The sequence below is a fragment of the Phacochoerus africanus genome, chromosome 3, assembly GCF_016906955.1.
Source record: "Phacochoerus africanus isolate WHEZ1 chromosome 3, ROS_Pafr_v1, whole genome shotgun sequence".
Taxonomy (NCBI): domain Eukaryota; kingdom Metazoa; phylum Chordata; class Mammalia; order Artiodactyla; family Suidae; genus Phacochoerus; species Phacochoerus africanus.
In genome coordinates, this window is record NC_062546.1 from 174,603,351 (window position 1) to 174,629,105 (window position 25,755).

Below are 25,755 nucleotides of genomic sequence, written 5' to 3' on the forward strand. Positions count from 1 at the left end.
GAGAGAGAATGAATAAGCTGTGTGGTCATGTGATGTTTAAAAAGACTTTGCCGTTGTTCTAAACAATGTAATCTGGGTGTGCTTTTCTTTTTTCTTTCCTTCTTTTTTTTTTTTTTTTTTTTAAGCCCTGGCTATAGACACAGTGCCGTCATGTATCTTTTCTAGAACTTGAGCTTGAACAAATGAAAAAGTGTGTGTAAAGAGTTGGGGGAGGGATAGACCCACCAAGCGGTGTCATTAAGGGGGTGGACTATTTTTTTTTAACCAATACTTTCATTTCTCAATAAAAGTAAAAAGAATAATAAGGAAGCCAGGAAACATATAGAAAGCCCATAATCAGAGTACCATGGTTGTCAATCAGGTGATGATGTTTAGCCGGTTTCAGGGGAAGAAGGAGTTCTTGCTCTTATGAGAGGCTGTGGGCTTTGAACAAAGCAGGAGGAGAGAAGCAGAGTCTGCTCCCCTACCTGTCAGAGACCTGGCGAAATCCCAGGCGTGAGCAGTAGTGAGACTGAAGGATTCAGAAGTGCCATGTCCACCACTGACAGATGCTAAAAGGAACATCACTAGCTCCTACTCACAGCTGTAAACGTGGGTTTTGTGTCTCAGACTAGGCCCTAGGGCTTCATCTCTTGGGCTTCACTTCCATAGTCCTCTGAAGTTTTCTTCCAGGTAAAACCAGGCGGAAGTGGACAGCACAGGCGGTCTCCTGGATGGAGAGGGGACCCATTTTGGGGAAATGACAGAGCTGGCCAGGGTTTGACCCTCGGCATCGGGTTTGGAGTTCTGTTTATTTAGTATCAACGGGCCCATCCCTGCCATTTCCCAACCCCATCTCTCCTTCCATCCCCACCCTCATTTCCATCAAGCTATCAAAGCAGCTGCTTCCCCGAGGCTTTGCCCCTCGGTGTAATGACCCCCATCCCAGGGCACTGGACCTGGGATTGGCCTCGAATGCCCTCTCCCTTTGGCTTCTCTTCCTCCTCTGGCTCTCTCTGCTAGAAGCACTCCCGAGACACAGCGAGGGTTGCATGGCATCCTCGCAGTAATCCTCTGATGAAAGGCAGAGACGTATTCCTAAATTCTGCCAGGGCTCCAGATAGGCAGCTGCGGGGTGTGATTCCCGCTCCCTGACCCCCTCCCCCAGGGTCCCCAGCTGCCAGATTAGGGCTAGCTGTTGCTGAGCTGGAAGCATGGGGGTGCAATGTGTGTGAACCACTCACTGCCCGGCTACCGCTGCTTGCCTAAGGGGACACAACCACCAGCGAGGCGTCTTGTGTGAGGTTCTCCCATCCCAGAGGCCTGACACGCCCCCTTCCTCCCTCAAGTTTACCATTCATCTAAACAGCTGCCAACGTCAGTTTCTCTAAGGGGAGAAGAGATTCTTTTACGCTGACTTTTCCCCTCACCAAGGACAGAAAAGACAAGCCTTAGTTTACAAGAAGTAGCCCAAGTGCCACTGAAGAGAGGACAAGCGTCTGAGGCTTAGCCAGCCACGGATCTGAATGCAGAGGCATTTTAGACAGAGTAGGCGAGCCACCGGGTTCCCACTAACCTAGCGGAGACCTTCCCATGTTCCCCCCCACATACACACGCCCTGCTTCCCAGGCAAACCCAGAGAGGTCCCTTTGCAGGGAGGTTTTGTGCTTCTACATTCTTCTTCCAAACAGATCAGAGGGCGTGACCACATTCTTCCACTATCTTCTGTAAACTTTTCCGGAGGAGCCAACCTTCTCTTTTGTTTGTTTAATCTCTCAAATTAAATAAACCTTTTATCTGCAAAGCCCCTTCACCCGGCTCTCCACTTTCTACCTCTCCATAAAAGATTGCAGACAGGCCAGGCCTGAAGCAGTTCTTATTTGCAAGGAGCCTTTTTTTCTTTCTTTTTTTTTTTCTTTTTCCCTTCCAAGAGAGATGATTTACCTTTGGTGTCTTTTTGAAACATGTCTGTGGAAACCTGGGAGACTCCGGAGGATGTGTCATCGACCTAGCTGTAGAAGATGCTTCCTCTTTGCAGTGGTTCCGTGAGAACTTGCCTGAGACCATTCTTAGGTTCAGACAGACGCAAGAGGGTGGAAGGGGACAGGGCTGCTTCTGTTTCTGTTCCTCCCTGCTTAGAACAGGGCTCTGCACACTTTTTCTGTAAAAAGACATAGTGGAGGCTCAGTGAGTTAAGGATCTGGCATTGCCGTGAGCTGTGGTGTAGGTTGCAGAGGCGGCTCGGATCCCACGTTGCTGTGGCTCTGGCGTAGGCCTGTGGCTACAGCTCCAATTCGATCAACCCCTAGCCTGGGAACCTCCATATGCCATGGATGCGGCCCTAAAAAGAAAAAAAAAATTAAAGGGATGGATAGCAAGCACGTGGGGCCTCGTGACACAGTGTCGCCAGCACTCAACCCTGCCACTGCAGCACAAAAGCAGCCATGAGCCCTATGCAATGAGGGTGGCTGTGTTCCAAAATGTGGAGAAAGAGGCAAGGAGCCAGATCTGATTATCTGACCCCGAGGTTCCAGCACAGGCAGAGGATTTGGTCCACACGCTTCTGGTCCCAATGCTGCCACTTCTCATCGGTGTGAGCTTCCTCGAAGGGCTCTGAGCCGTCTCTAGGGTTTTACCATGTACGGCTCTGCCCTCCACCTCAATTTTCCTCCAGGTCAAACCAGGAGCACATCACTTATCCTCTCAGGTTCTCAGCTCTCCCATCTGAGAATCACAAGCAATAGAGCTGATTCACAGGAAGCCCGGAGCCCAGCCCCCAGAAGGTGTCCCCTCATTACAGCTGTAGTTCTGGTCATGGTCCCCAATACTTATTAGTTCAGTAACCCTATTTGCACAATAGGAATGAAAGGAACCTACATGCTGTGTAATTTTTTTTCTCCTCGTCTTAGAATTTCCTGTTTCTCAAAAATCCAAATCCCCCACCTTCACATCACCCCCCTTTCTCCAGGGGGGGCTCAGAACATTTGTGGCTGGAAGCCTGCTCGACCTTGCAAATACACTTGGGGTTATTGACTATTTAAATTTCTGTTTCTCATTCTCTTGCACAATGAGAAAATGTTGTGGAGAATTAGAGGGTGGAAATTAATGAAAAATAGAACAGGCATCGAAAGCATTTTTCGTGGGGTGGGGAGGTATGTGAGCAAGTGGGGAAGGCAGAGCCATGAAAGGAGACATCCAGTCAGCACATCACCGGTGTTGTGCAAGGTTGAAGTCACCTGCATTCTTCCTCCCATCCTGGGGGACATGGCCCAGGCTCACGGGTTGTAAGGCAATGGCCTGGCCACCCCATATGGCTGATGGGGCACGTGAGGCTAAAATACAGCCAGTCACCACCTAGGTCACATCTGCCCGAAGAGGGTACCTTTTAGCAGTTTGACTAGAGGTGCAATATGAGCTAACAGAACCTAGCACTTTCCAAGAATAACTATTCTATAAAGTACCAGTAGGTCATTAACATTTTCCCAAGGAGTTCCTGCCATGGCTCAGCGGAAACAAATCTGAGTAGTATTCATGAGGATGCAGGTTTCGATCCCTGGCCTCGCTCAGTGGGTTGGGGATCCAGCGTTGCCATGAGCTGTGGTGTACATTGTAAACTTGGCTTGGATCCCACATTGCTGTGGCTGTGGTATAGGCTGGCAGCTGTAGCTCCATTTGACCCATAGCCTGGGAACTTCCATATGCCATGAGTGTGGCCCTAAAAAGCAAAAAAAAAAAAAATTCCCAGGGAACCTGAATGTTGGTTCAACATACATTCTTCCATCCATCTGTCCACCCATTCAACAACCCACCCACCCATCCACCCACCCATCCATCTACCCACCAGTCCATCCATCCACCCATCCATCCAGGCACACATCCATCCGTCTAGCCATCTATCTGACATTTCTGGGATTGCTGCTGTTATCTGGAGAGGTGCCTTGTAAGGAGATTTAATCCCTGTCGATCTGTCACCTTCCTTTTCTCTGGCTGGCAAACCACAGCCTCATTAGCCTACAGCCCCTGAAGCCACCACAAAGCCAGATTCCAAACCAGCAAACCCCAGCCTGTAGGAGCTGGGTCTCTTTAGCTGGAGATGTTCTAAGAAACTCTGACCCCAACTTCGGGTCCCCTAAAATTGCATGAGGGGGGTGAGAGGAGGGTTGTTAGGTGTGGCCTCTCTTTTCTAACTCCCTTAACGTTAAAAGCGCGTATTCCCATAGGCTGCGTTCTCATTTCTCCAAACAAATGTCCAAGGAAAATGTTTAAGGAGCCAATACAATGTCTACTGAATGTCTTTTGTCACTGAAATTTTCTGCAGGATGACCATTTCTGGGGAGGGGAGTATTAGCAGAAAGGGGAAGAGGGTCTCATACCTAAAGTGGAGTTTATCTTCCAAAGCAGAGCAGAACTTGAGGTCAGAGGTCTGTCCCTGATTCTGAAACTGTAATCCACGTAATAGGTTTTCTCCTTCTCCAGGGGGTCCCTGGTCCTCCCCACTGTGCCCCAACTTTGTCTCCATCATAAGCGACACTTTAGACCCCAGCCCCCGGTGCATTGAGCCCTGGGGGTTACATTTAATGTGGAAAACCTGCATTTTGGCTGAAGGAAAGCAAACCTTTGAACTGAGACTGTGTGGTGACGATGGGAACGTGAGCAGTCGTGACTCTTTCCTGCCTGACAGAAGCACGTGCCCCTGCCTCGTGGTCTGCCAGGGTGCTTCGGGCGGTCGCAGAGGGTGGGGGAGTTAAACCCCGTGGAGTTACCGCCTTGCGTTCCTCCCACCGGTGAGCTGCAGCCTCATTAGAGGATCAGCCTCACCGTGGAGCCAAATCGAAGTCAGAGGCAGACCTGAGGACGCCCTTTGGGGGGTGGGGAGGTGTCACCGAGGAACTTCGAGCCCATGCCTGCACACTGTGTTGTTTCTCGGGCAGTCTTCTGAGCCCACATGAAACTCCAACAGCAGCCTGGTTGCCAGGCAGCAGCTCCTCTTGGTGTCCTGAGTAATGAGTTGACACCAGTTCCCTGTGACTTGCGAGCTGGCCATTTCAAGGAGCTGTTTGCAGTGCCTCGCTTTCCCTTTCTCTCCACTCCTATGCATGATTTTCAGTATGGTCACAAAGAGAGGGGGGAAGGAGGGCGCTTTCTAAAATATGGCAATGAAATCATTAAAGATGGAAATGGTTTGGGAATAAAGAAAAAAATAGGAGGAATGAAGAAGATAACGGGGGGGGGGGGGGACGACTCTGGGATTCTGAGATCTTTCCAGTGGGAGCTGTAGGTGCAGCTGCCAGAATATATGCTGTGCGACGAATCCTTGTCACTGCCCCTCCAACCCCATGACACTTCTGATGGCCCGAGAGGCTCCAATGAACCCTGTACCTTGGCAGAAGGGGCTCCCTAAAACTAGAGGAACGAGGGCTTAAGAGCAGGGAAGGTGGGCAGGCTCTGGAAGATTTTCCAAGAAAAACATTCTCATCTTTCTAGCACTTCTGAGAAGACATCAGAAGGTCTGGCTCACCCCTCAGCTATTTCCCAGATCAAAGAGAGGAGCTCTGGGGTTTGGGCTGCAGGAGTTGGCGAACATTGATTCAGAAGTAGGAGTCTTCACCTCAGTTCAGTCTTTTAATCATGAGCATTTACGAAGCGCCTTCTTGGTGCTTACCCTGAGGTAGAAACTAAGACTAGAGTGAGTTCTGCTTGAGGAGCTCTGAGTCTCTTGAGGGAGAGAGACTGAAACTATAAATGAGCTTTCTCTCCGTCTTGAACAGAGAGACATCCACGGAGTAGGACTAATGGTGCACGGACAGACAGTAGCACCTGCCGCCCCGTGGCTCCCACCTGGGGTACCCCATGGATAGAGAGGATGCATCTTTCTGGCCACCATCAGTTGACGTAAGCGGCTAGGGAGGAATTTTTCGTAGGTTAAGCGTGCATCATTTTTCAGAAGTGAAGATCATGTCTGGTTTCGGCAAGCTCCACGGCCCCTAGCCCCATTCTGGGCCAGATTCTCATCTGATGTAAATCATTTGGAGAATCAGGTTGTAGCACTGTTTTGCATCAAGTGGGACTCTAGCCAGTCTCTCCCCAGAGTTACCCTGGGCTTAAATCTACGACATCATCTCCATGGTAACCAGAGGCTGGCCAGTGAATGTGGTTGCCTTCTAAATCCTCTGCTAGCTTCTCTCCCCTCCTCTGTCTTTTCCATGATTAGAATGAGCTCCCTCCCTCTGCTCTCACTTACTCACTCTCGCTCACACATACCTACTATCATTTTGCGCCCACATTTTTTTGGTTGCAACATCCTTCCAATCAGCTTTTTAAATCCTCCATTCAATTTAAAAAAAAAAAAAAAAAGAAGAAGATGCGTTTAATCATTGCTTGACAGTGGTAGCTGACCTGTTTAGACAAGACCAGGCTGATTCAATGAGCATGGAAGCCTTGGCAAACCAAAGTGGAATTCACCTTTAAGTCCAGCCAGCCTAATGAACACATTGAGAATGCTGGCCAGCCAGACCAAATACTGTATTTCCACCCATTTGGAGAATCGGTCCTATAGGAGCCCAGAAGTCATTTCAGCATCATGCACTTGAGTGTATTCGTGTGTGTGTGTGTGTGTGTGTGTGTGTGTGTGTGTGTGTGTGATCATAATCTTTCTCTGTATTATAGAGTAATTGTGGTTTAACAGAAAGAAGAGTTTGTGAATCATACAACTCTTGGTTCATTGCCACACTTAGCACTTACGTGCTGCGAAACCATTCATTTAACTTCTTTGAGCCTCTGTTTCCTCATCTGTAAAATGGGTCTGACAGTACCCTACCTCACAAGGTTGTAAGTAGGAAATAGCATCAATCATTGAAACGTGCTTGGCACACACTGAATACGTAGTACCACTTTATTCCCCTGTCCCCTTCCCTATCCGCTCCAAAGCATGTGTATGTTTCTTTTCTTTCTTTCTTTCTTTCTTTTTAATTAGTTTTTTGATTAGTCTGCATGCTCTCAGCCTAGCAACACTCTTCTGTGTCTCTCCACCAGGGGGCACCCTCCTACCAGGGACGGAGCCCACAGTGGACACGGTGCCCGTGCAGCCCATCCCAGCCTACTGGTATTACGTTATGGCCGCCGGGGGCGCCGTGCTGGTGCTGGTCTCCGTCGCACTGGCCCTGGTGCTCCACTACCACCGGTTCCGCTATGCGGCCAAGAAGACCGATCACTCCATCACCTACAAAACCTCCCACTACACCAACGGGGCCCCTCTGGCGGTGGAGCCCACCCTAACCATTAAGCTAGAGCAAGACCGCAGCTCGCACTGCTGAGGGCCGAAGCAAGGACGGCACCCAAAAACAAACAAGAAAGACTGCAAACACGTTGCCTCGATTTTGCACTTTTTTTCTCCTCGCCTAGTCTCTGTGTGAACGCTCAGACATCTCTCTCTCTCGGGGCCCAAACCCTGTGCGCTCTTATCCATCCCGACCATTCTCCTTGGGTTCTTTTTTTCTTTTTTTTTTTCCCCCTCTTTGGTTGCTTCCAACTCCCCCGCCCCCAACTCTAATGCTGCATCTTGGAACACGAGAAGCACTTCACAACTCAAGGCTCACCGTTTTCCTTCCGGAGACTGGTTCCCTGTGTCTTCCCCTTGCCTTATCCCGGCCCTCCTCCCGGTGGGCAGCCCGCCCCGGGGACTCGAGGGGAGACCCCAGATCTGTGTGTTTGTACATAGTACACATCTGCGCGTGTGAATAGCTCTGTGTGTGCGTGGGTGTGAGAGACTGGCTCATTGTTGGGGGGGGAGTGTGTGGTTGTGTTCAGAGAGGACCCCCTTTAACTCTTGTGTTACTTCGCCCGGGGTACCTGTTCCAGAAAATAATATACTGTACTAGTTTTGTTTACTTGGAGAAGAGATTGAAGCTTTTTGTTGCCTTATCTAGCTCTGGCTGGGTTTCTGTTGGCTACCATTGTCATCTCCAGGTACCTAAAAAACTAGAGGCCACAGCGAAAAGAATTGTGGCCCCTCCCGTTCCTCTCCCCATGCCCAACCCGCCTGACCCAAGAGGAAGGGTCCCCCGGTGCACTCAGACGTGACCCCTTGTCACATCTCAGGCGTCTTTGAAGTAGCCACCATTGGGTGCGTGTGGAACCATCACGACTTCCAGCCCTGAAGCGAATCTGTCTCATGTTGCCTTATAAAAGAGAAGCTTCGAATGAATGTTTAGCTTTTATCAGTTAAGTCCAATCTTGGAATAAGTCATAGAGAATAACAAGACCGAGACTGATGTAGGAGAAGCTGTCGTCTTAAATTGAGAGCAGGAGGAGGTGAAGGAGAAGGAAGGATGGAAACGTTGTCTTTAAAAAAAAAAAAAAAACAAACCCTCCTCACCAGGGGCGTTCGTTCAGTGTGCCCTGCTCGGGATGGGGTGGAGTAAGAAGGTTAAAAAGAACGTATTCTTTGATGTGATCTTGGTCATTGTAGTAGCGTTTGTAAACTATGGGGGGAAAGGGGTCATTTGCTTTCCTTTCATGGTGTTCATGTGTGCCTGAATGGAGAGCCACTAAAACCCAGGGCTCTTCACCTGAGGTATTTGAATATGATGAGAGAATAAAAGGTTGCCATTCTTTTTTTAATGTACCGATGTGCTCCCCCTTAAAACATTCATGGCATCTGGCAAATACACCCTCCTAGGCTGGCCTGGCATTTCCAGATGTTGCTGCATCATCAGGAGAAGGTAAAATGAAGATAAATCCATTGCTGCCCTTTTGTCCTCTCTAAGCAGTCAGTGCAGGGAGAGGGATGTTAGGGATAAATTGCCTAATGATATTGTACGAAGGATAGATTCAATAACAAAGTCAATTTCATTGATAGAAAGTGCGCATTTTAACGAGATTCCCAGTGTGCTGGGGCTCCGCCTTGGGGGTGTTTATTTCTCACCTTCCTGCTAGGAACCCACTGGGGAAGTAGAAGATTCTCTCCAAAGAGGGTTGCCTGGGCTGAAAGCCTCAGGATACCTTCTGGGAACAAAATACTAATGATTTTGGGGGGGGTGCTGCTTAGAAGAGAGAGACTCTTAGCATTCTTTCAGAATATTCACATAGGTCCCTCCAACACACACACACAGTCACTTTCCCATCTGGTTTGTTTCATCCCCCTGAAAGAATGGTGTTCTCCCACTCTTATTCTATTTCAAAGAGCTGGTCTGTCTCAACCACAGCAGCCCTACCAAGCAAAAAGATGAAAGGCTAGAGCATGAGCTACCTTGGGATTTCAAGAAGTGTCTTCCCCCAGCTGATGATGGACAAAGAAGGATGGGGAGAGGGAGGAGGGGCAGCCGGGTACCATGGACACCTTAGGATGACTTCCTTGCCGGTCACTAAGGGCTTTTTATCTCAGGTGTCCATAGCCAGTGGTGCATTTGGCACCAGGCATTCCCTCAAAATGACTGACATCCCTCCAGGCACCTCGTGGAGGCGTGGTGTCAGGGAATTATACCCAGAAAGTCCAGCCAGTGTAGCAGCTGAATTCCCATACACCCTTGAGGATTGCCCTTCTTTAAAAGAAGATAACAACTTTGCCAATCTGCTGTATCTTTATCTGATGTCCCATGTGGCATCATCTTTATGTACACGCTGTCGTTGAGAATAAGAGACTGCTCAAATCTTTGTGAATCCCATGATGCACTTCAGCTGGGGATGTCACAATCCTCTCTCCTGCTCCCTCCCTCCCTCCCTCCCTCTCATCTCTCTCTGCTCTCTCAGCCCCAGCAACTTTCATGGTATCATCCAGGTACTGTGCTAAAAGGGTAGCTCTTCTGTAAAATGTCATGCCTTGCCGCTTTAAAAAGCAAAATCCTGTATTCCACGGAGAGAGGGAAGGGTGACTCTCTTCTAAGAAAAATAGACTGGACAGGTGAATGCATGTATGCATGTTTAGAATTGCTTCTCAGAAGACAAAGAGGTGATAGCAACTATTACACTATAAATGAATGAATGAATTGAAGGTCTAGCTCAGGCTGGTCAAGTGTTTGCCTTAGAGCTTCCCTATTAACAGCTCTAGGAGGGGAACCCTGACCTCAGGGGTGGAAGGCCCTTCCTTGACATTATGCTAGCAATTGCTATCCCCTAATTGCCTGTAAAGGCAGGAGAAAAAAACAAAGGATCATAGCATTGCCATTGATAAAACAGAATGCTGAAAATAAATTCTTTTCCCTTGTCTCACATGTTTGGAATGAAAGCCAGAATAGGATAGGAAATCCAGTAATAGTTCTGAGGTTGATACCCCATCTTTAAGAAGACCCTGTCTTTAAAATGAAACTAGCAGGCAAGTAAACACCAAAATTACCAAAGAACAGCAACTAAACAAGAAAACTTAAAAGATTTTTACTTCCTATTCTTATCCCCTCGCCCTATATCTGTGACATCTCTTGCATTTGCTCAGTTGCCTGTGTGTCAAAATATCTTGTGGACGTTGGAAATTATTTGAAAATGTATTGTGTGGAATGTAATAAAATGATGATATTTTATACAAACACCTGGGTTTTTTTTCCCCCCCCATCTTGGCTTGTGAGAACAAAGTTGAAATGTAGGCTTTGAACAAACCGATGTTTCCAGAGTTTACGCATCACCTCTGAGCTATGAGGCATTTCTGTGGGAGGTAGGTGGGTTTCCTCCTTGAGGCTAAATGCCAGCTTTCCCTTCTTTTATTTTTATGACTGCTTGTTAGGAGTTTTATCCAATTTGTGCAGCTGAGCCAACTTTTATGATTGGTGTGGGATTTTGCAAAAGTTGCTAAGTGCTAAATTGCTCAGTGTGATTCCACAAAATTTCTCTTGATGGCACATCCCTGGAGATTGGCGTCTACATTCAGAGGACCCCAGGGGGGAGGGGGACCAGCAAAGCTGAATCATGTACTCAGCTCTGCAGAGACAGATCACTTCCTTTGGTGAAGAAGTGGCGACATCTTACCCCTTGCCTCCCAAATTATGACTGCCACGGGGACGTGGCTCTCCAATTTATGAGCACTTTCCCAGACAAAACGGGAACTTAGAGCATGTTCAAGACTCAAAGACATTCCAGACTTCATTTTTTGGAGCAAATAATGAAGATACTTGTATGATTGCTGTGAACCTGGAAATATCGTGGTGGAGCATTTTATAAAAGAAACAGTTCTATAAATACTTTGAGGAGAGAAACTTGGGGAAACGTACTCAAAAAGCCAGATCTTGGGAGTTCCCACTGTGGCTCAGCAGAAACAAACCCGAGTAGTATCCTTGAGGATGGAGGGTTTGATCCCTGGCCTTGCTCAGTGGGTTAAGGATCCGGCGTTGCCATGAGCTGTGGTGTAGGTTGCAGACACAGCTCAGATCCTGTGTTGCTGTGGCTGTGGCATAGGCTGGCAGCTGCAGCTCCCAATCACCCCCTAGCCTGGGAACCTCCATATGCCACAGGTGCGCCCCCACTCCCCCAAGAAGGCCAGATGTTGTTGACAGGTATTTATCTTCTGGTTCTCTTTCTTGAGTAGGTAGTGAAATCGTTACATAAAATGTCTCTATCAGATGGGTATTTATTAGGGGTGAAAAAAAATCTAGGAAAGACAGCGTCCCAGCTCTTTGTGGTTCTAGATGGTGAGCAAAAGGGGCTACGGAAGGACCTCCCACCACCTCCTATTCATGACATGTCTTGACGTTTTCCGTCAACCCAGAAGACTTCCTTGGAGTTGAGAACATTCCTAAAAGTCCCAAGAAAAGGGAAATCATCTAGGAGACCAAATTTCTGCCAGAATCCTGCTTTTCTTCCTCTCTAGACCTAAATCCTGGAAGGAGTGCTTTTTATAGCTGCCCAAGTGGCACTACAGGAAACAGGCTTCTGGGTTTTCAGATCTCACAGGAAGCGCTGTCAGTACAGATGGCTCAGTATTGATGTCACTGTCTGTCCTGTGCAGGAGAATAGAGCAGAATGTCCACGGTTAGAGCATTGTTTCTTCCTCTAGAGACAAGCATCGTTACCCATTTGTCTACGTAACATTTGGTTCTTGGAGCCGCAGTTGCAGCCTGCGCCATAGCTGCAGCAACACCAGATCCTTAACCTGCTGTGCCACATTGGGAACTCCACATTTGGCTATCCTTAAAGCTGTTTGTTCCTATTAGCAAAGGATGAAATGAAAGCTTCTCAAAAGGCGTTTATTTCAAGCTAGAACGAGGCTCAGTCAACAGTTTCGTGGGCTGGCCTGGGACCAAATTTGCCAGAGTGAATTCAATTAGCTATTGCTTGTGTTTCGTTAGCATTACTGGTTTTGGAGCCACCTTGGAGAATTTCATCACTGCTTTTCCTGCCTTGATTCTAATCCCAAGACTTATTCTGCAGGAACTCTCTGTTCTCCAAAAGAGCAGAGACTGTTAGGATTCTAATCTTAGGCGTCAAACACAGCACTGTTATCAGTATGATATTTCAGACCTAACCCAAGCATAAATGTTACAGAAATTGTCTTTCCACGGATCATAAACACCAGATGTCAAGGCTCAGTATGGTCCGTCTTGGCTCCTACCTGGCCCTTTATGCTGGTTTAAATGTACATCCTTGTGGTGGAAGCAAGACACTGCCCTCCTAGCCTAGATACCCCCAGTCTGGCCAGTTGGCTGTGGCCCTGTGTTTGTTTTCATCACCTCCCTTCACTGACTCTGCAGTTGTTTTGCACAAACATTGTGGCCTTTCGGTAATCTTTGATGAAAAGGGCTTCATTTTTAAGTTTTCATTTGTCTGCGTTGTGGGCTCCACATCTGAGCCAAATTGCAGATCTGTAGGTGCGGCTTGTTTTCTCTCTTTGATTGTGTGCATCACTGGGACTCTCGCAGCTGTAATTTGCCTTTCATCCACTTCAATGACGGCCCAAAGAAAACACAAAACAAGTCCAACCAGAGGAAAAGGAGGGGAGAGGGGAACACCGGCTGATGGTCTGATTATCAGCAGGGGAAAGATCGCCTTCTACAAATAAATTAAAAACTAGGAATAGCGTAGGATTTAATTAGGCCTGACGTGGATCAGGTGCATTGAAGGACATCTAGAGGTTAGATGCAATCAGAAACCTGCACCCTTAGAAGGTGTCAGGCCACAGGCTTCAGCCAGAGCACATTTGCACTAACTGTGCGAAGGAGTTCCCTTTGATCTCAAACTTAAGCATGGAAGAGATCCAAGATTTGGGGACTTGCCACAGAACAACCCCCCTTTTAGCATGGTTTCTGCATACACAGTGCAGGATCTTGGTGCTTCAGGAAAGCAGCAGAAACCATTCTTGCCCAAAGCCCAGAGGGCAGGAGACACAGAAGCCTTCTGCTCTCTTCCCCGTAAAGTAATTGTTCCTGGGCTTTGCTGTCACTAACCTCAAAGCTCCCAATAAAAACTAAAGCCCCATGGGCATCGAACCAAGAAATAGGAAAGGCCATTTGAAGAGTCAGCAATAGACATGCTGAAGGCAGGTCAGGGTGTTGAGGGGAGAAAACACCTGTTATTGGGGGTTCAAGACCAGAGTGGTGACTGATTCAGAAGAAGGTCATTAGGGGAAATTTTAGGATGGTACCTGGTGAGGTTTCTTCTCATTCCTTTTTAATTTACAAGTTATACATGACTGCATTCTCAAAAGTGCAAAAAAAATATTTTTTTTAAAGAAGTCAATTTCATTGTTAACCATCCCACTCTTTCCCAGAGAAAACCAAGAAAAACAGCTGGAGGTAGATAGTTCCAGGCCTTGTTTTATACCTTTACAAATAGATTCGGCATGTCTAATGATGCGGTTTGCTTTGTTTGGAGCTTGCTTTGGTCTTGTGTAAATGGTCTCGCATTTGCTCACTCTGCTGAATAACTTGCTACTCTTCATTTGACAAAACCTTGTAGACACTTTGGCCCAAGCCAACGGGGTTAGCCCATCCTTTTTAGCTATTGTCTAGCTTTCTGTATCATGTTGATGTCTCATAGTTTATTAACTGCTCCCCTATTGGTGGCTTATCAGGTTGTGTCTAGTTTTTCTTACTATGCTAAACAACACTGCAGTGAACATCCTCGAGGTTGTCTCTGTGCACGTTTCTCTGGGATGGAATATCTGGGTCAAATTGATGTGCCTGTTTTCATTTTAATAAATGCTTCAGATGGCTAGGGTTTGCTTTCTCAAGTGAGCCCGCCCTCATTTCAGAGGATAACAAACTCACGGACGTCCTGCATTGTATCCTCCGCCATGTGCACAAGCCACGTCATCTCTGCAATATTCTCTCTCTCTCTTTTTCTAAAGTGGGTGGAGTGCTTGCCAGGGAAGACATTGGGTGGTTTTAGCTGAAGAGAATTTTAATTTCAGGGTCTACTATTTTTTTTTTGTCTTTTGTTGTTGTTATTGTTGTTGTTGTTGCTATTTCTTGGGCCGCTCCGCGGCATATGGAGGTTCCCAGGCTAGGGGTCCAATCGGAGCTGTAGCCACCGGCCTACGCCAGAGCCACAGCAACACGGGATCCGAGCCTCGTCTGCAACCTACACCACAGCTCACGGCAACGCCGGATCGTTAACCCACTGAGCAAGGCCAGGGACCGAACCCGCAACCTCATGGTTCCTAGTCGGATTCGTTAACCATTGCGCCACGACGGGAACTCCAGGGTCTACTATTTTTAATGCCAGTTTGTAGAAAATAGGGGCCTGGCTCTATGTGGCATCTTGCTGGAGCTGTGGCCACTGTGGCCCAGGAGTTAATTCTCTCCCTGGGTTCAGCAGGCAGAGCCCTGTTCTCCGTGATTAATGAGTTCCACTTGGTTTCTTCAAAGAGTGACTGGGCTGTGCCTTGCTGTTACTTATTTGTGTTTTCTGCTAAAAAATTCATGTAAAAAACATCCTTTAAGGTCAGTGCACAGTATCCTGCTGCAAACTACAATATTCCAGCAGCCACAAGGAAGCCCACATGACAAAACAGTCTCCAGTCCTTGGGGCCTTGTGCCTGAGGCTCCCACCATGGCCCTGGGAGGAGCAGATCTGCCCGGCTGACAGGAGGCACCCAGCTTCTTTCCAAGGAGGTTCAGGGCTAATGTCACCCAGGGGAAGGTACTAGGAGGTGAGGTGGTTTCCAGGGGGAGGTTTCACCGTGCGGGCGAAGCTGGGAGTCCCAAGTGGCTCCAGCAGAGAGTGGCAAATAGAGGAGAAGCCAAGGGACTCGTTAGTTCAAAACACCGATGCCTCCAAGAGTTGCCGCCCTGATTCCTACTGTGCCCTAGAATGAAAGAGTCACAGTAATATGACTTTGAACATAACGGATAGTGTGGCCGGCCATACATGGACGTCTCTAGCATTCCCCAACCTGCCAAAAATCCAAGACTGCTCCCTCTCAGGCATGAGGCTTGGATGTAACTCTCGATGCTTTGGGAAAGAAAGCAGCATGAGAGGAAAGTGTGGGTGAGCTGCAGATAAGTCATCAAACATATCATACACTTACCACCATTGTTTTGTCTTCTATGTGTGATTGTGCAAAATTAAACCCCCTTAATATCATTAGCTAACATTCCCCAAAGGCAAAGACTCTGATCCGGACCAGGAACAATAGTCTACCATGTCTTGGCTTCCAACAGCAGCAGTTTCTTTCTTAGGTGGCAGGACTCAGTAAGTGGCTGCCTGGACTGGAGTTCTCTGGAACTTGCTAGAGAGCAGCCAGCTCCAGTAAATGAAGGGAGTACAGGGACAGCTTTGAGCCTGAGGTGGCCTTGATCAATGTCTTATTCTCAGTCAGCCCGCTGGTTACTGAGGCTCATATAGTCTGTTAAGAAACTTGGAGTTCCCGTCGCAGCTCCATGGTAATGAACCCAACTAGTATCCATGAGGATGCAGGTTCAATCCCTGGCCTCGTTCAGTGGGTTAAGGATCTGGTGTTGCCATGAGCTGTGCTGTAGGTCACAGATACTGCTCAGATCCCGAGTTGCTGTGGCTGTGACATAGGCTGGCAGCTATGGCTCCAATTTGGACCCTAGCCTGAGAACCTCCATAGGCTGCAGGCATAGCCCTAAAAAAAAAAAAAAAAGAAAAGAAAAAAGAAAAAAAGAAATTTTTCCTCTCTTTGCACCTCCCTACTACCGTCTAGTCAGAGAGCAGAGGCCTAAGGACCTTGGGGCCAGTGCAGTCTCCTGCAGTCCTTGCCTAGGGCTCTTCCGAAGGCTGGTACTGGAGCAGGGAGATAGTCATTAGGACCTAGTCAGGGGCTGAGGTGAACTCTCAGAAAGCCCCCAGGGTTCCTCATCCACCTCGGCCAACTGTAGACCAAGAGGGCGAGCTCAATGACAATGCTCATGGGAAGCTCTGAGCCCTCAGCATCATCACCACTTCCTGGCTCTGAACCCCTGATAGAGCCGCCCTCTCCTCCTCTTTCCCCAAGGAAGACCTGTCTGCACCTATCCACCTATCTGCGTCAGGTATTTTCCATCTTCAACCTCCAGCCTCCCCTTTCTGCACCTTCCTTCTCTCTTGGCAGCCCCTTTTCTTGTCCTCTGGCATTCTTAGACTTTCTCTGCCTCCCCTACCACCACCACCAAGGCCTTCTGCCAGAAAAGCATGTCAGGTTCCCGACACAAAGGCTTAATTGCTTGCTTCCTCCAAGTAATTGCATGTTTACAGGAGACCAAGCCTCAAGTTGGAGGAATCATTCTCTTATGTCATAACCACAATTTTTAATCACCAGCAAACTCTGGGGGGGGGGGGGACAGGGAGGGCGTCATCCCTTGAATGGGCAGAGAGAGGAGGCGTTTAGGAACCCCTCACATCTTATCACAGAGTCATGGATCCTTGTGTTCAAAAGAACCTAATTTTTAAGCATAGAAAGCTCTCTTGGCGAGATACTGTGTGTAGAGAGTTTTTCCCAAGGACCTACAAAATAGAGGGGTGATCTTTAAGAAGACATTTTTTTTTTTTCACATTGGACATGGATGTGGTTTTCTTTCTTCTTCATCTTCTCACTTCTCCTAGTTTGGACCAAACCTCTCCACCTGAGTGGTGTTTCCAGTAAGTGCATGTCTTAAACCTTGGGACTGGAGGAGAGGAAAAATGTCCAAGTCCATGGGGTAACTCCCTGACATGTGGAGATACAAGACTTTTTTCCCTAACATCTCAGGAAAAAATAAGAACAAAGTGGGAGAGAGAGGACACTTGCTCCCTGAACTTTTCTTTTCCCATCTTTCTACCCTAAGAGAAGGTAGCCAACAAAAGAACAGCCTGTTTCTTGCTGGCACACCCATTAATGGTCATGGAGAATCTCTCTCATTTTTCAAAGATATATTCCAGGGAGAGATTCCAGAATTTTCCTCCATCAACATTACTGGGTTTTTCCCCAACCTACACAACCATGAAGGCTATGTTTCTAACTAAACATTCGCTGCCTGCCTTTTTCTTCTTTTCACACCATTGTTGGGGCTCAGTGGAGCCATTCTGGCCTCAGCTGCTTGTCTGTCTCCACACTTGGAAGTATTATTAGGTCATTTCCCAGCCTTCTCATTTGCAGTTGGTATTTCCAATCCTTTTTAGTGCTTCCTCCTGGTTATTCAACTAAAAATAATAGAAAATCATGTTCAAACTCTTCTGATAACACAAACCAAACTCCCTTTAACTTCCAACTTGAAACCATTGGAAATCTCAAAAAAAATTTTTTTTCCATGACTTTGCGTAGATTTGGCTATAGCCCAAGAGATAAAAACCCATGATAAAGGATCTTCTGGTGGTGTTTCTAAATTCAAGCCAAACCCAGCACGGGATGAACGGCTCGCAAGTAGCCTGACTCTCTAATGGAGGAGTTTTGGCAAAGTTTCTATCTGCATCTGAACTTTTGGCTCCTTATAGCAACTGGGGATGAACAAACTGAATTAGGGAAATTAAGTGTGGTAGGGAGTGGGAACCTTCAGCCAATACTAAATATTAAACCGAATTAAACACTTCGAAGGGCCAAGAAATATCTCCCAGTCCTTCATGATTTCTCATTTATTTAGATCACAGTATTGCGTTTCCTGCTGGGATCAAAACAAAATGGCTGAGAGAATTTTCTGAAGGTGACTCCCATCTGACTGGTCCAGTGATTTAGCTGACTCGGGGGGTTCAGGAACTTGGAATCAATTCAACAAGGGTTCCAAGTGGCCAAGAGGCTAATCCCACATAAATCACAGCCCAAACAAAGTGTCGAAAATGTGGTCGACTCTCAGTTCTACTGCTGATCTCTCCAATGACTTATTGCATTTTTCTACCCTCCTTCCTCAATTTCTTCCTCTTTAAAGTAGAAGCGATGACACCTGGTACCTGTGAAAATGAATGATTTCCATGATTTCCTGTGTAAGCGTCTCTTCAATCCTTGATTTAAAGGCTGGTTGCCGTTTGGCAGGTTGAGTGGACATGTGGGTTAAATGGCTTCTCACCAGGTTTTATCAGCCCTGCCTCAGCTAAAGTGGAGGCTTAAAACTTGGGGCATCATTTACCCACTGTGTCTGTCAATTGCCCATTAACAGGACTAGTTCCTAAGCCAAAGGCACAAGCATTGAAAATATGGAACCTCATGGTTTCCCGTCACTGGTCCTTTGCATCCTCTTCTCCCTCCACACACACTTTAAGATAGATGTCTTCAGGGTGTGACCACATCCAGGAGAGAAAAGACCTGGGGTGAAGACTGGGACAGTGAGCCCTTTTCTGTAAAAGCTGCCTTGTCTACAACCAGCAACCCTCTACAGAAAGACTCAGCGTTTTCTTCCTGTAAAGATGATAGAATTCTCGAGCAGGAAAGAACAGCAGTGCTTACTTTATAGAGGAGCAGACAGAGACTCAGGGAGGTCAGCGGCTTATCCTGGCTCCCACCCCTGGGTGGCATCACAGAGATGGGATGAGGAGGAGGCTGCCTGCTCCCAGAGCAGTGCTCCCCGCAGAGCTCTCGCCATCCAGTGTTCTCCATATCCCATGCTGCTCCCCTTCAGGTACCATCCCTAGAGAGTCTCTGCTACAGATTCTGGTGGCCAACCTGGCCTCCGTTTCCACCAGGCCTCTCAAGCCACTGCCCGGAATTGGCCTGGAAGGGGCTCTTCAGTGAAAACCAGCATATGTTGGTGCTGGTGTCTGGAAGCGATCGGTGTGCAAGTGCCCAGGGATGGACAGCCTTCAATCCTTTATCAAAAAGTAGCCAGTGGTTTGGGACAGACTCCTCAGTCTCATGGTGACCATGTGAAGTGCTGTTTCGAAGCCGAAAGTAAACAGGACAATCAATGTCAAAGACCCGACGCTCACGGCAGACCACAGCACATGAGGAGCGGTGAAATTTTTTCTGCAACTGCAGAAGAGCAAACTAACCCCAAAAGGACCCTAACTGAAGAGAGGGGGAAAAAAGCAAAACAGAAGATAATGAGGGAAAGAGGAAAGTGTGTGCGTAAGGGAAGTGGGAAAGAGAAAGAATGGGAAGGAAAACTTAGAATGCTTTTGTCTTTCTCAAGTTTTAGAAAGTTCTTGTCTTGACCTCAGCCATGCTCAGAGAGGAGTTTTCCACTCGCAGGTTGGAGTGTCGGGGCCTTTCCCACGATGGCATGTGTGGTCTTACCCCGCCCGATCCCAAACGGCCCTCCAGTCCCCAGAAATGCATCCCCTTAGAGTAGGCTCCGCCCACAACTGGGCGTGGCTGTTCCCCCATTGGTGCCCTAGTGTTGCAGGAGAATATGTGACTCTTCCGGGGTGGAGGGAGCTCCCAGACAGTCCAGGGAATGTTTAATAATTAGCCACTGGGAGGGCCCTGGGGATCTAGTGGTTAGGACTCGGCGTTTTCACCGTTGCAGCCCAAGTTCAATCCCTGGTCTGGGAACTGAGTTTAAGATATCCAAAAATTAGCCACTATGGGGTCTTTTGTCCTGGAAGGTCAGAATAATAGGAACTAGGTGAAACTTTACATCACTCTTCATTGGGTACCTAACCCACCTCTCAGTGACGCGAAGGGAAACAAGGAGACCATTCAGCTGAGATGCAAAGTCAATATGAAAATGGCCAGGTTTTGCTCAACTGGGTGTCTTCCTTGTTTTGTAAGTAGTGGCACCTCTGCTCGCTTGATTACCCAACCTCTCTGAAACTCCCTTGCAGGCACCCATGAGTTCTTGCTCTCGTGCTGCTGATCTGCCGCAACCGGTGAAGGGAGCAGGGCAGAGACCTGACTGTCACGTAGGGAGATACAGGGTGGAATATTGTCATCCGGCAAGGCAGTCTTTTTGAATTCCTCAGCGGATCTGATAAAAATGAATTCAGGCCCCAAACCAAGAGATGAGTGTTTGCATTAAGGGGCTCGGGCACCATATTTGAGAACATCCCTATCCATCAAACAGAAATGGAGCTGAACTCCCCACCCCACCTCTTGTAGCAGCCTGCTCCCCACCCTCAGTTTTTCTCCAGCAGCCTCTGTTGCCCCATCTCTGCCCCAGACTGTGTCAGCACTTTGAGCTCCCTCCACAGCACCCCTCTTTCTTTGATGCTGTTCTGGCATGGGCGAGGCCTTCCCAGTCACACTGAAGGCCCTGGATTGTGGGCAGCTGGTCCTTTCCCAAAGTCTTCCATGTGGTTCCTGGGCACGTGGTAAAGTCTGTCGATCAGGGAGGGTTGGTTGATTGGTGGTTCAGTCCGTAAGTGAAGATTGCCCTTTGCAAAATGCAGATCAGGCCTCCCTCTCTGGGTAATGCCTATCATGGAAACCGTGAAGCCCGAAATTTCAGATCACTGTATCTCCACATTCACGAGAAGTCTTTGCAAGTTCCCATCAAAGCAAACAGTGCAGGCAAAGAGCCAGAGAGTGTGTATCCGGCCCACTAGGAAACCAGCCCCTTTTTTTTTCTGTTGGGGTGGGGTAGTGATGACATAGGGAAGCTGCAGTCTCCTGTGCCCACCCAGAGAGCTTGAGTGCAGGCCTGGGCCAGGTGAGGGAGGGTCTTCTCTGGCCCTAATGCAGTACTGAGAGTCAGAGTTCAGGTTTTGGAGTCAGACTGGCCTGAGATTGAATCCACATGGGGGCCCAGAAAGAAACGGGGTCATATGAGCACAGAGGTTGAAAGTGGAAGTTGTGTGGGTGGGAACATCCATTCCTGACCTGTGTTCTCGGAAGGTGTGGCACATTCCACTGCTTCTCATCCGCCTCATACTGACAGACGCACCCATCCACTAAAACAGTCCTGGAGGGTCATTGCCAAGTTATCCTCATTTTAAAAAACTTCGGAGTTCCCGTTGTGGCTCAGTGGAAACAAACCTGACTAGTATCCATGAGGATGCAGGTTCGATCCCTGGCCTCGCTCAGTGGGTTAAGGATCCAGCGTTGCCGTGAGCTGTGGCATAGGTCATAGACACGACTCGTATCTGATGTTGCTGTGCCTGAGGTGAGGGTCAGAAGCTGTGGCTCTGATTCAACCCCTAGCCTGGGAACTTCCATATGCCACAGGTGCCGCCCTGAAAAGACAAAAAAAAAAAAAAAAAAGACTTAATTCCAGGTCCCTGGTCCTCACATTCTTTTGCCATCTGCCTCGAGTCCCCAACCAAGTCTCCATCCTGTGTCATGTCCCCTTCCCTGTAGGTGCCACCTCCACTGTCTGCCTTGAACTCCTGGCTCCCCTCTTACCCTCCCCCAACCCACTCTTCCCTTTTCTTTGCTCAAACTACACGGACTCTGTGAACTACCACACTCCCTGCCAGCATCCTGAGGAAACAGGCTGAGGTTTACCTCCTGGGCTCAACAGAAAAGGAAAGTGGCCCGTGAAAGGTAAAGAGGTTTTGAGGAAGAGAGCTTTTAATCAAACACAGATATCAAGAATATGACCAGAGAAAACTGCTATCACAGGAAAATTCTTTTTGTACAAATGTTCCCTTTATTGGGTTTTTCCCCAGTGTGCCTTTCTTTCTTTAAGGCTTTGTAAACAGATGCGCTTTTGAAAATGTTGATTAATGTATCCCTTTTTTTGACCCCTTCCCACTCACCCAAACTCCTGGGAGCCGTGATTATGCAAGAAGCCAAGTCAAGCCCCTAAAGTGTTCTTCACCTTAAGTAGCCTTTGATCCTCCAGGTGCAGACATCTCAGCCACATCTGGGCAATCCATTTCATAGAACCTTGAAAATGGACCCATTCTTGGGAGGTCATCTCATCCAGCCCTCTGCCTGCAGAGACAAGAGGCTGTGATCTGGAGTTCCCGTCGTGGCGCAGTGGTTAACGAATCCGACTAGGAATCATGAGGTTGCGGGTTCGGTCCCTGCCCTTGCTCAGTGGGTTAACGATCCGGCGTTGCCGTGAGCTGTGGTGTAGGTTGCAGACGCGGCTTGGATCCCGCGTTGCTGTGGCTCTGGCGTAGGCCGGTGGCTACAGCTCCGATTGGACCCCTAGCCTGGAAACCTCCATATGCCGCGGGAGCGGCCCAAAGAAATAGCAAAAAAAAAAAAAAAAAAAAAAAAAGACAAAAAAAAAGAGGCTGTGATCTCCTGGGACAGAATGTTCTCATCATCATTTCCATCCCTTTTACCCTTTTTTCTCCAAGATCAATGCCACATCCACTCCTTTCCAGCCCACAGTCAATAGCATTCTAAGAGTTCTTCCCTGAGGTGTGAGATGGAGCACAATGGAATTCTCACCTCCAAGGATTTGTCACATCCTTGGCAGAGACTGAATCCTTAAAAGCAGGAACAGGATTTGGCCCCAAAGTCACTGGCAGAAGCCCCATGGTTTTTGTCCTCGGCTGATTCACCTATTTTTATCCAACGTTCTGCATCTTTTAACCATGAAGGTGTTAAGACATGTGAGCATCCTCTCAAAATAACTAATTGTTGGGAATGTGATGGGTTTCTTCCATGTTTGTTTTTTCAAAGGTTAAACAAAAAAAAGCTCGATTTTCACAAGTTCAATTTGATCTCTATGACAGACACCACCTGCCTCTTGTTGATTCATGTTTCCATCTTCCTTCCAAGGAAACAGCCTGTGTGTGTTGTAGAGGCCTGAAGGGTAATGCAGGGAATGGGCAAGCTGGGGAAACTGGAGTGGCCTGCAGGTGCCAGTTTTTGTGTTCTGAACATGCCAGGAAGAGGCTGGATTTATGGAGTTTTGGTGCCACACGGCATCCATCCTTTCAAGTAGGGTCTTGGCAAGTTGCCCTCTGCATCTTTTACTGGTGACCAAGAGGATGAGAATGTTCTTTAGCATTTTGGCCAGTAATGAGGCAGACTTCTAACACAATGAAAACCACTGCCCCCAGGAAGAGGCTGAATTTCCAGTGTGGCAGTGATGGATGGATCTTCAGGTCAGGTCATGGTCAAAGACATCTTCCCCAAGATGTTGTACTCCTGAGAGAGATGTTTAGGCTGGTCTGGAGTTCTTCTTTTCCCTTTTGCTTGATGCTTTAGCTGTTTGAAATTTGGGGATTGTGTTAAGCCTTGATTTTGCGGTATCAATTTATAGTGCTAACAACAAGCTTGTTCACCTGACTTTGGGTTGAATAAAACTCCTAAAGGGCCACATACGTTCACCTGCACCATCTTGAGCTGACAGCCAGGATGGCATAATTAACTTGTGAGGTAGGAAGAAACGATAAGATTCTGCTCTTTACCACATATTTGATTCTCTTTTTTTAAAATATTTTACCGTTTTAGACAGGTCATTTCCATTGACTCCGATTTCTATAAGATGGACAGCATGGTGAATAGAGACCTGTATCCTCCCCCCCTTCCCCAAAAAAATTACCATAAAAAAGAAAAAGATAGAGCGTGATAATACTGGAGGAAATTCAGAGTAGATTAACTTAGCGCTATTCAAGCCTGGGCTCATCAGATTGGATGCCTATGTTTGATCTATTCTAAACCAAGAAGAAAGCCCACAGGAAAAATAGACTGGGAAGGAAGAAGAAGAGGTATTGGCGCAGATATGTGGAGGTGGGCAGGCATGATACGTCTTCCCCGTTCTACTTCTACATTAAATCATATAATGATTGGAATGTGACTTCCTTAAATTACCATACGCTTATTTGAAATCCAGAGGAGAAAGACTATGGTGCTTCGTGGCACTCAGCCTCATGCATAGGAGGAGGGGCAGGGTGTTATACCAAGCAGCATCACAGTCATGGCAACAGCTGATGGCTATGAGGGGCCCTTCAAGTGGCCTTCGATAAAACTCAGACCAGCCTTGGTCATAAGCAGCAGTCATTATAAAGGCACAGGTGAGCATTTACTCAGCCCTAAAGACCTTTCTTATTGTTTCTGCTCTTCTGGTTATTGTTGGAAGTAAAGAGAAGCCATTTGAAGGGGAAAGGATCCAGTAGTGGACGTACTAAATGATCCAGAGGCAGATGTGCTTCTCTGGCCGCTGGCAGGGCTGGAAGTCACTCTCAGGAAGAGGGCAGCGCTGCTTTATTGCCATGGCAATCGAACATGTTACAACTTGATTATTTGTTTTCTTTTTCATTACAGTGGACTTCCCAGAAATACATGGCAGAGAGGGCTACGAGGATGAAATTGATGGTGAGAATTGCTATGATTTACCGGATAATCTTGAAATTCAACTTTGGCTATAAAGACATCCACAAAAATAATGCCATGGGTATTGGAGGGCCAGGATTTAGAACTATCAGTCAGAAATATATAAGGGACAAGAATCCAGAGAGGAATGAAGAAACCATCAATTGGTCTGTCAAGGTCAAAATTAGAAATTGAGAAAGTTTATCGAGTTCCCTCTGCCTCATCTGAACCAGGTCTCCTCCTCCGGGCAGCTAGTGACACTGATGAACTTCGAATCTGAAGAAAGCCTTTAGAAGTGAAAGCCAGGCTCCTCTATACATGTCACTGCTTGACCCCACTGACCTCCTTCCAAAAAGGTCAGAGTCAGTAAGCATCAGCGTGAACATGTTCTCAGGCCTGCTGCACTTTCCAGTCACGTGGCTTTTGAGAAGTTGTCTCACACTCTCCAAAACTCCAGGTTGGAGCTTGTTGTAGGATTTAGGTTTCCCGTCCACACAGCTCATCTCGCATTTTCATATTTACTGAAAGCACTCTTTTCCCGCTGCAAATACACATATTTCATGAGGCTGAAGCAGGAGTCCTGGCCAGAGGGGCGCTGAGCAAATACACAGATGTCATTTCTTCCCCTGACTCAGAGCAGCACAGGTCTGTGTCTCTGGACATCTCTGGGCATCTCTGGGCGCCAGAGCTGATCTCCAAGAGAGATCACCAAGGTTCCCCTCAAAGAACAGTTTTAGACCAAGAGAAGAGCCGTTTATAGAGTTAGCTGCTTTTCACCTGACCTTCATCAAACACGTCAAGTGTCGTTATAGAAACAGAGTGACTAACCCAAACAGCACCTTGTTAACTGGCTGCAGGGCTCTCCCTGCAAAGCCCGGTCTAACGCTCCTTTTATGGGCAAAGCTGCACGCCTGGCCTTCCCAGAGAGGCTGCAGTGGATCAAGCAGCAGACACCCTGGGATGGAGTAGAGAGGAAAGGGTGAGGGTGTAGAAGGCCTGATTCCTATTCCTAAGTGTAACTGCTTGTTAACTCTGGGAACTCGAGTGAGTTACTCGCCCCTGGCTTAAAACCTCAGTTTCCTCATCTGTTTTTTAATTATGCCATCGCCCTGCCTTCTTCATGGGACCATTAAGAAATCCCACAAAATTCACTATGGATGTGGTCATGCCATGGCCACACTATAAAAATATAAGCATATTCGTTTTCTGGGCCTGCAATAACAAAGCACCGCAAATTGGGTGGCTTAAACAACAGAATTGGGAGTTCCTGTTGTGGCACCGTGGAAATGAATCTG

The 25,755-nt window shown here is 47.6% G+C and overlaps 1 protein-coding gene across 1 annotated transcript in view; it reads left to right on the forward strand.

Annotated features, from left to right (window-relative positions):
* NRP2 (neuropilin 2) overlaps nt 1-25,755 on the forward strand; it is a 119,278-nt gene that overhangs the window by 89,770 nt on the left and 3,753 nt on the right. The window contains 1 exon segment of the mRNA XM_047773305.1: nt 24,413-24,463. Coding sequence (XP_047629261.1) covers nt 24,413-24,463 — 51 coding nt within the window.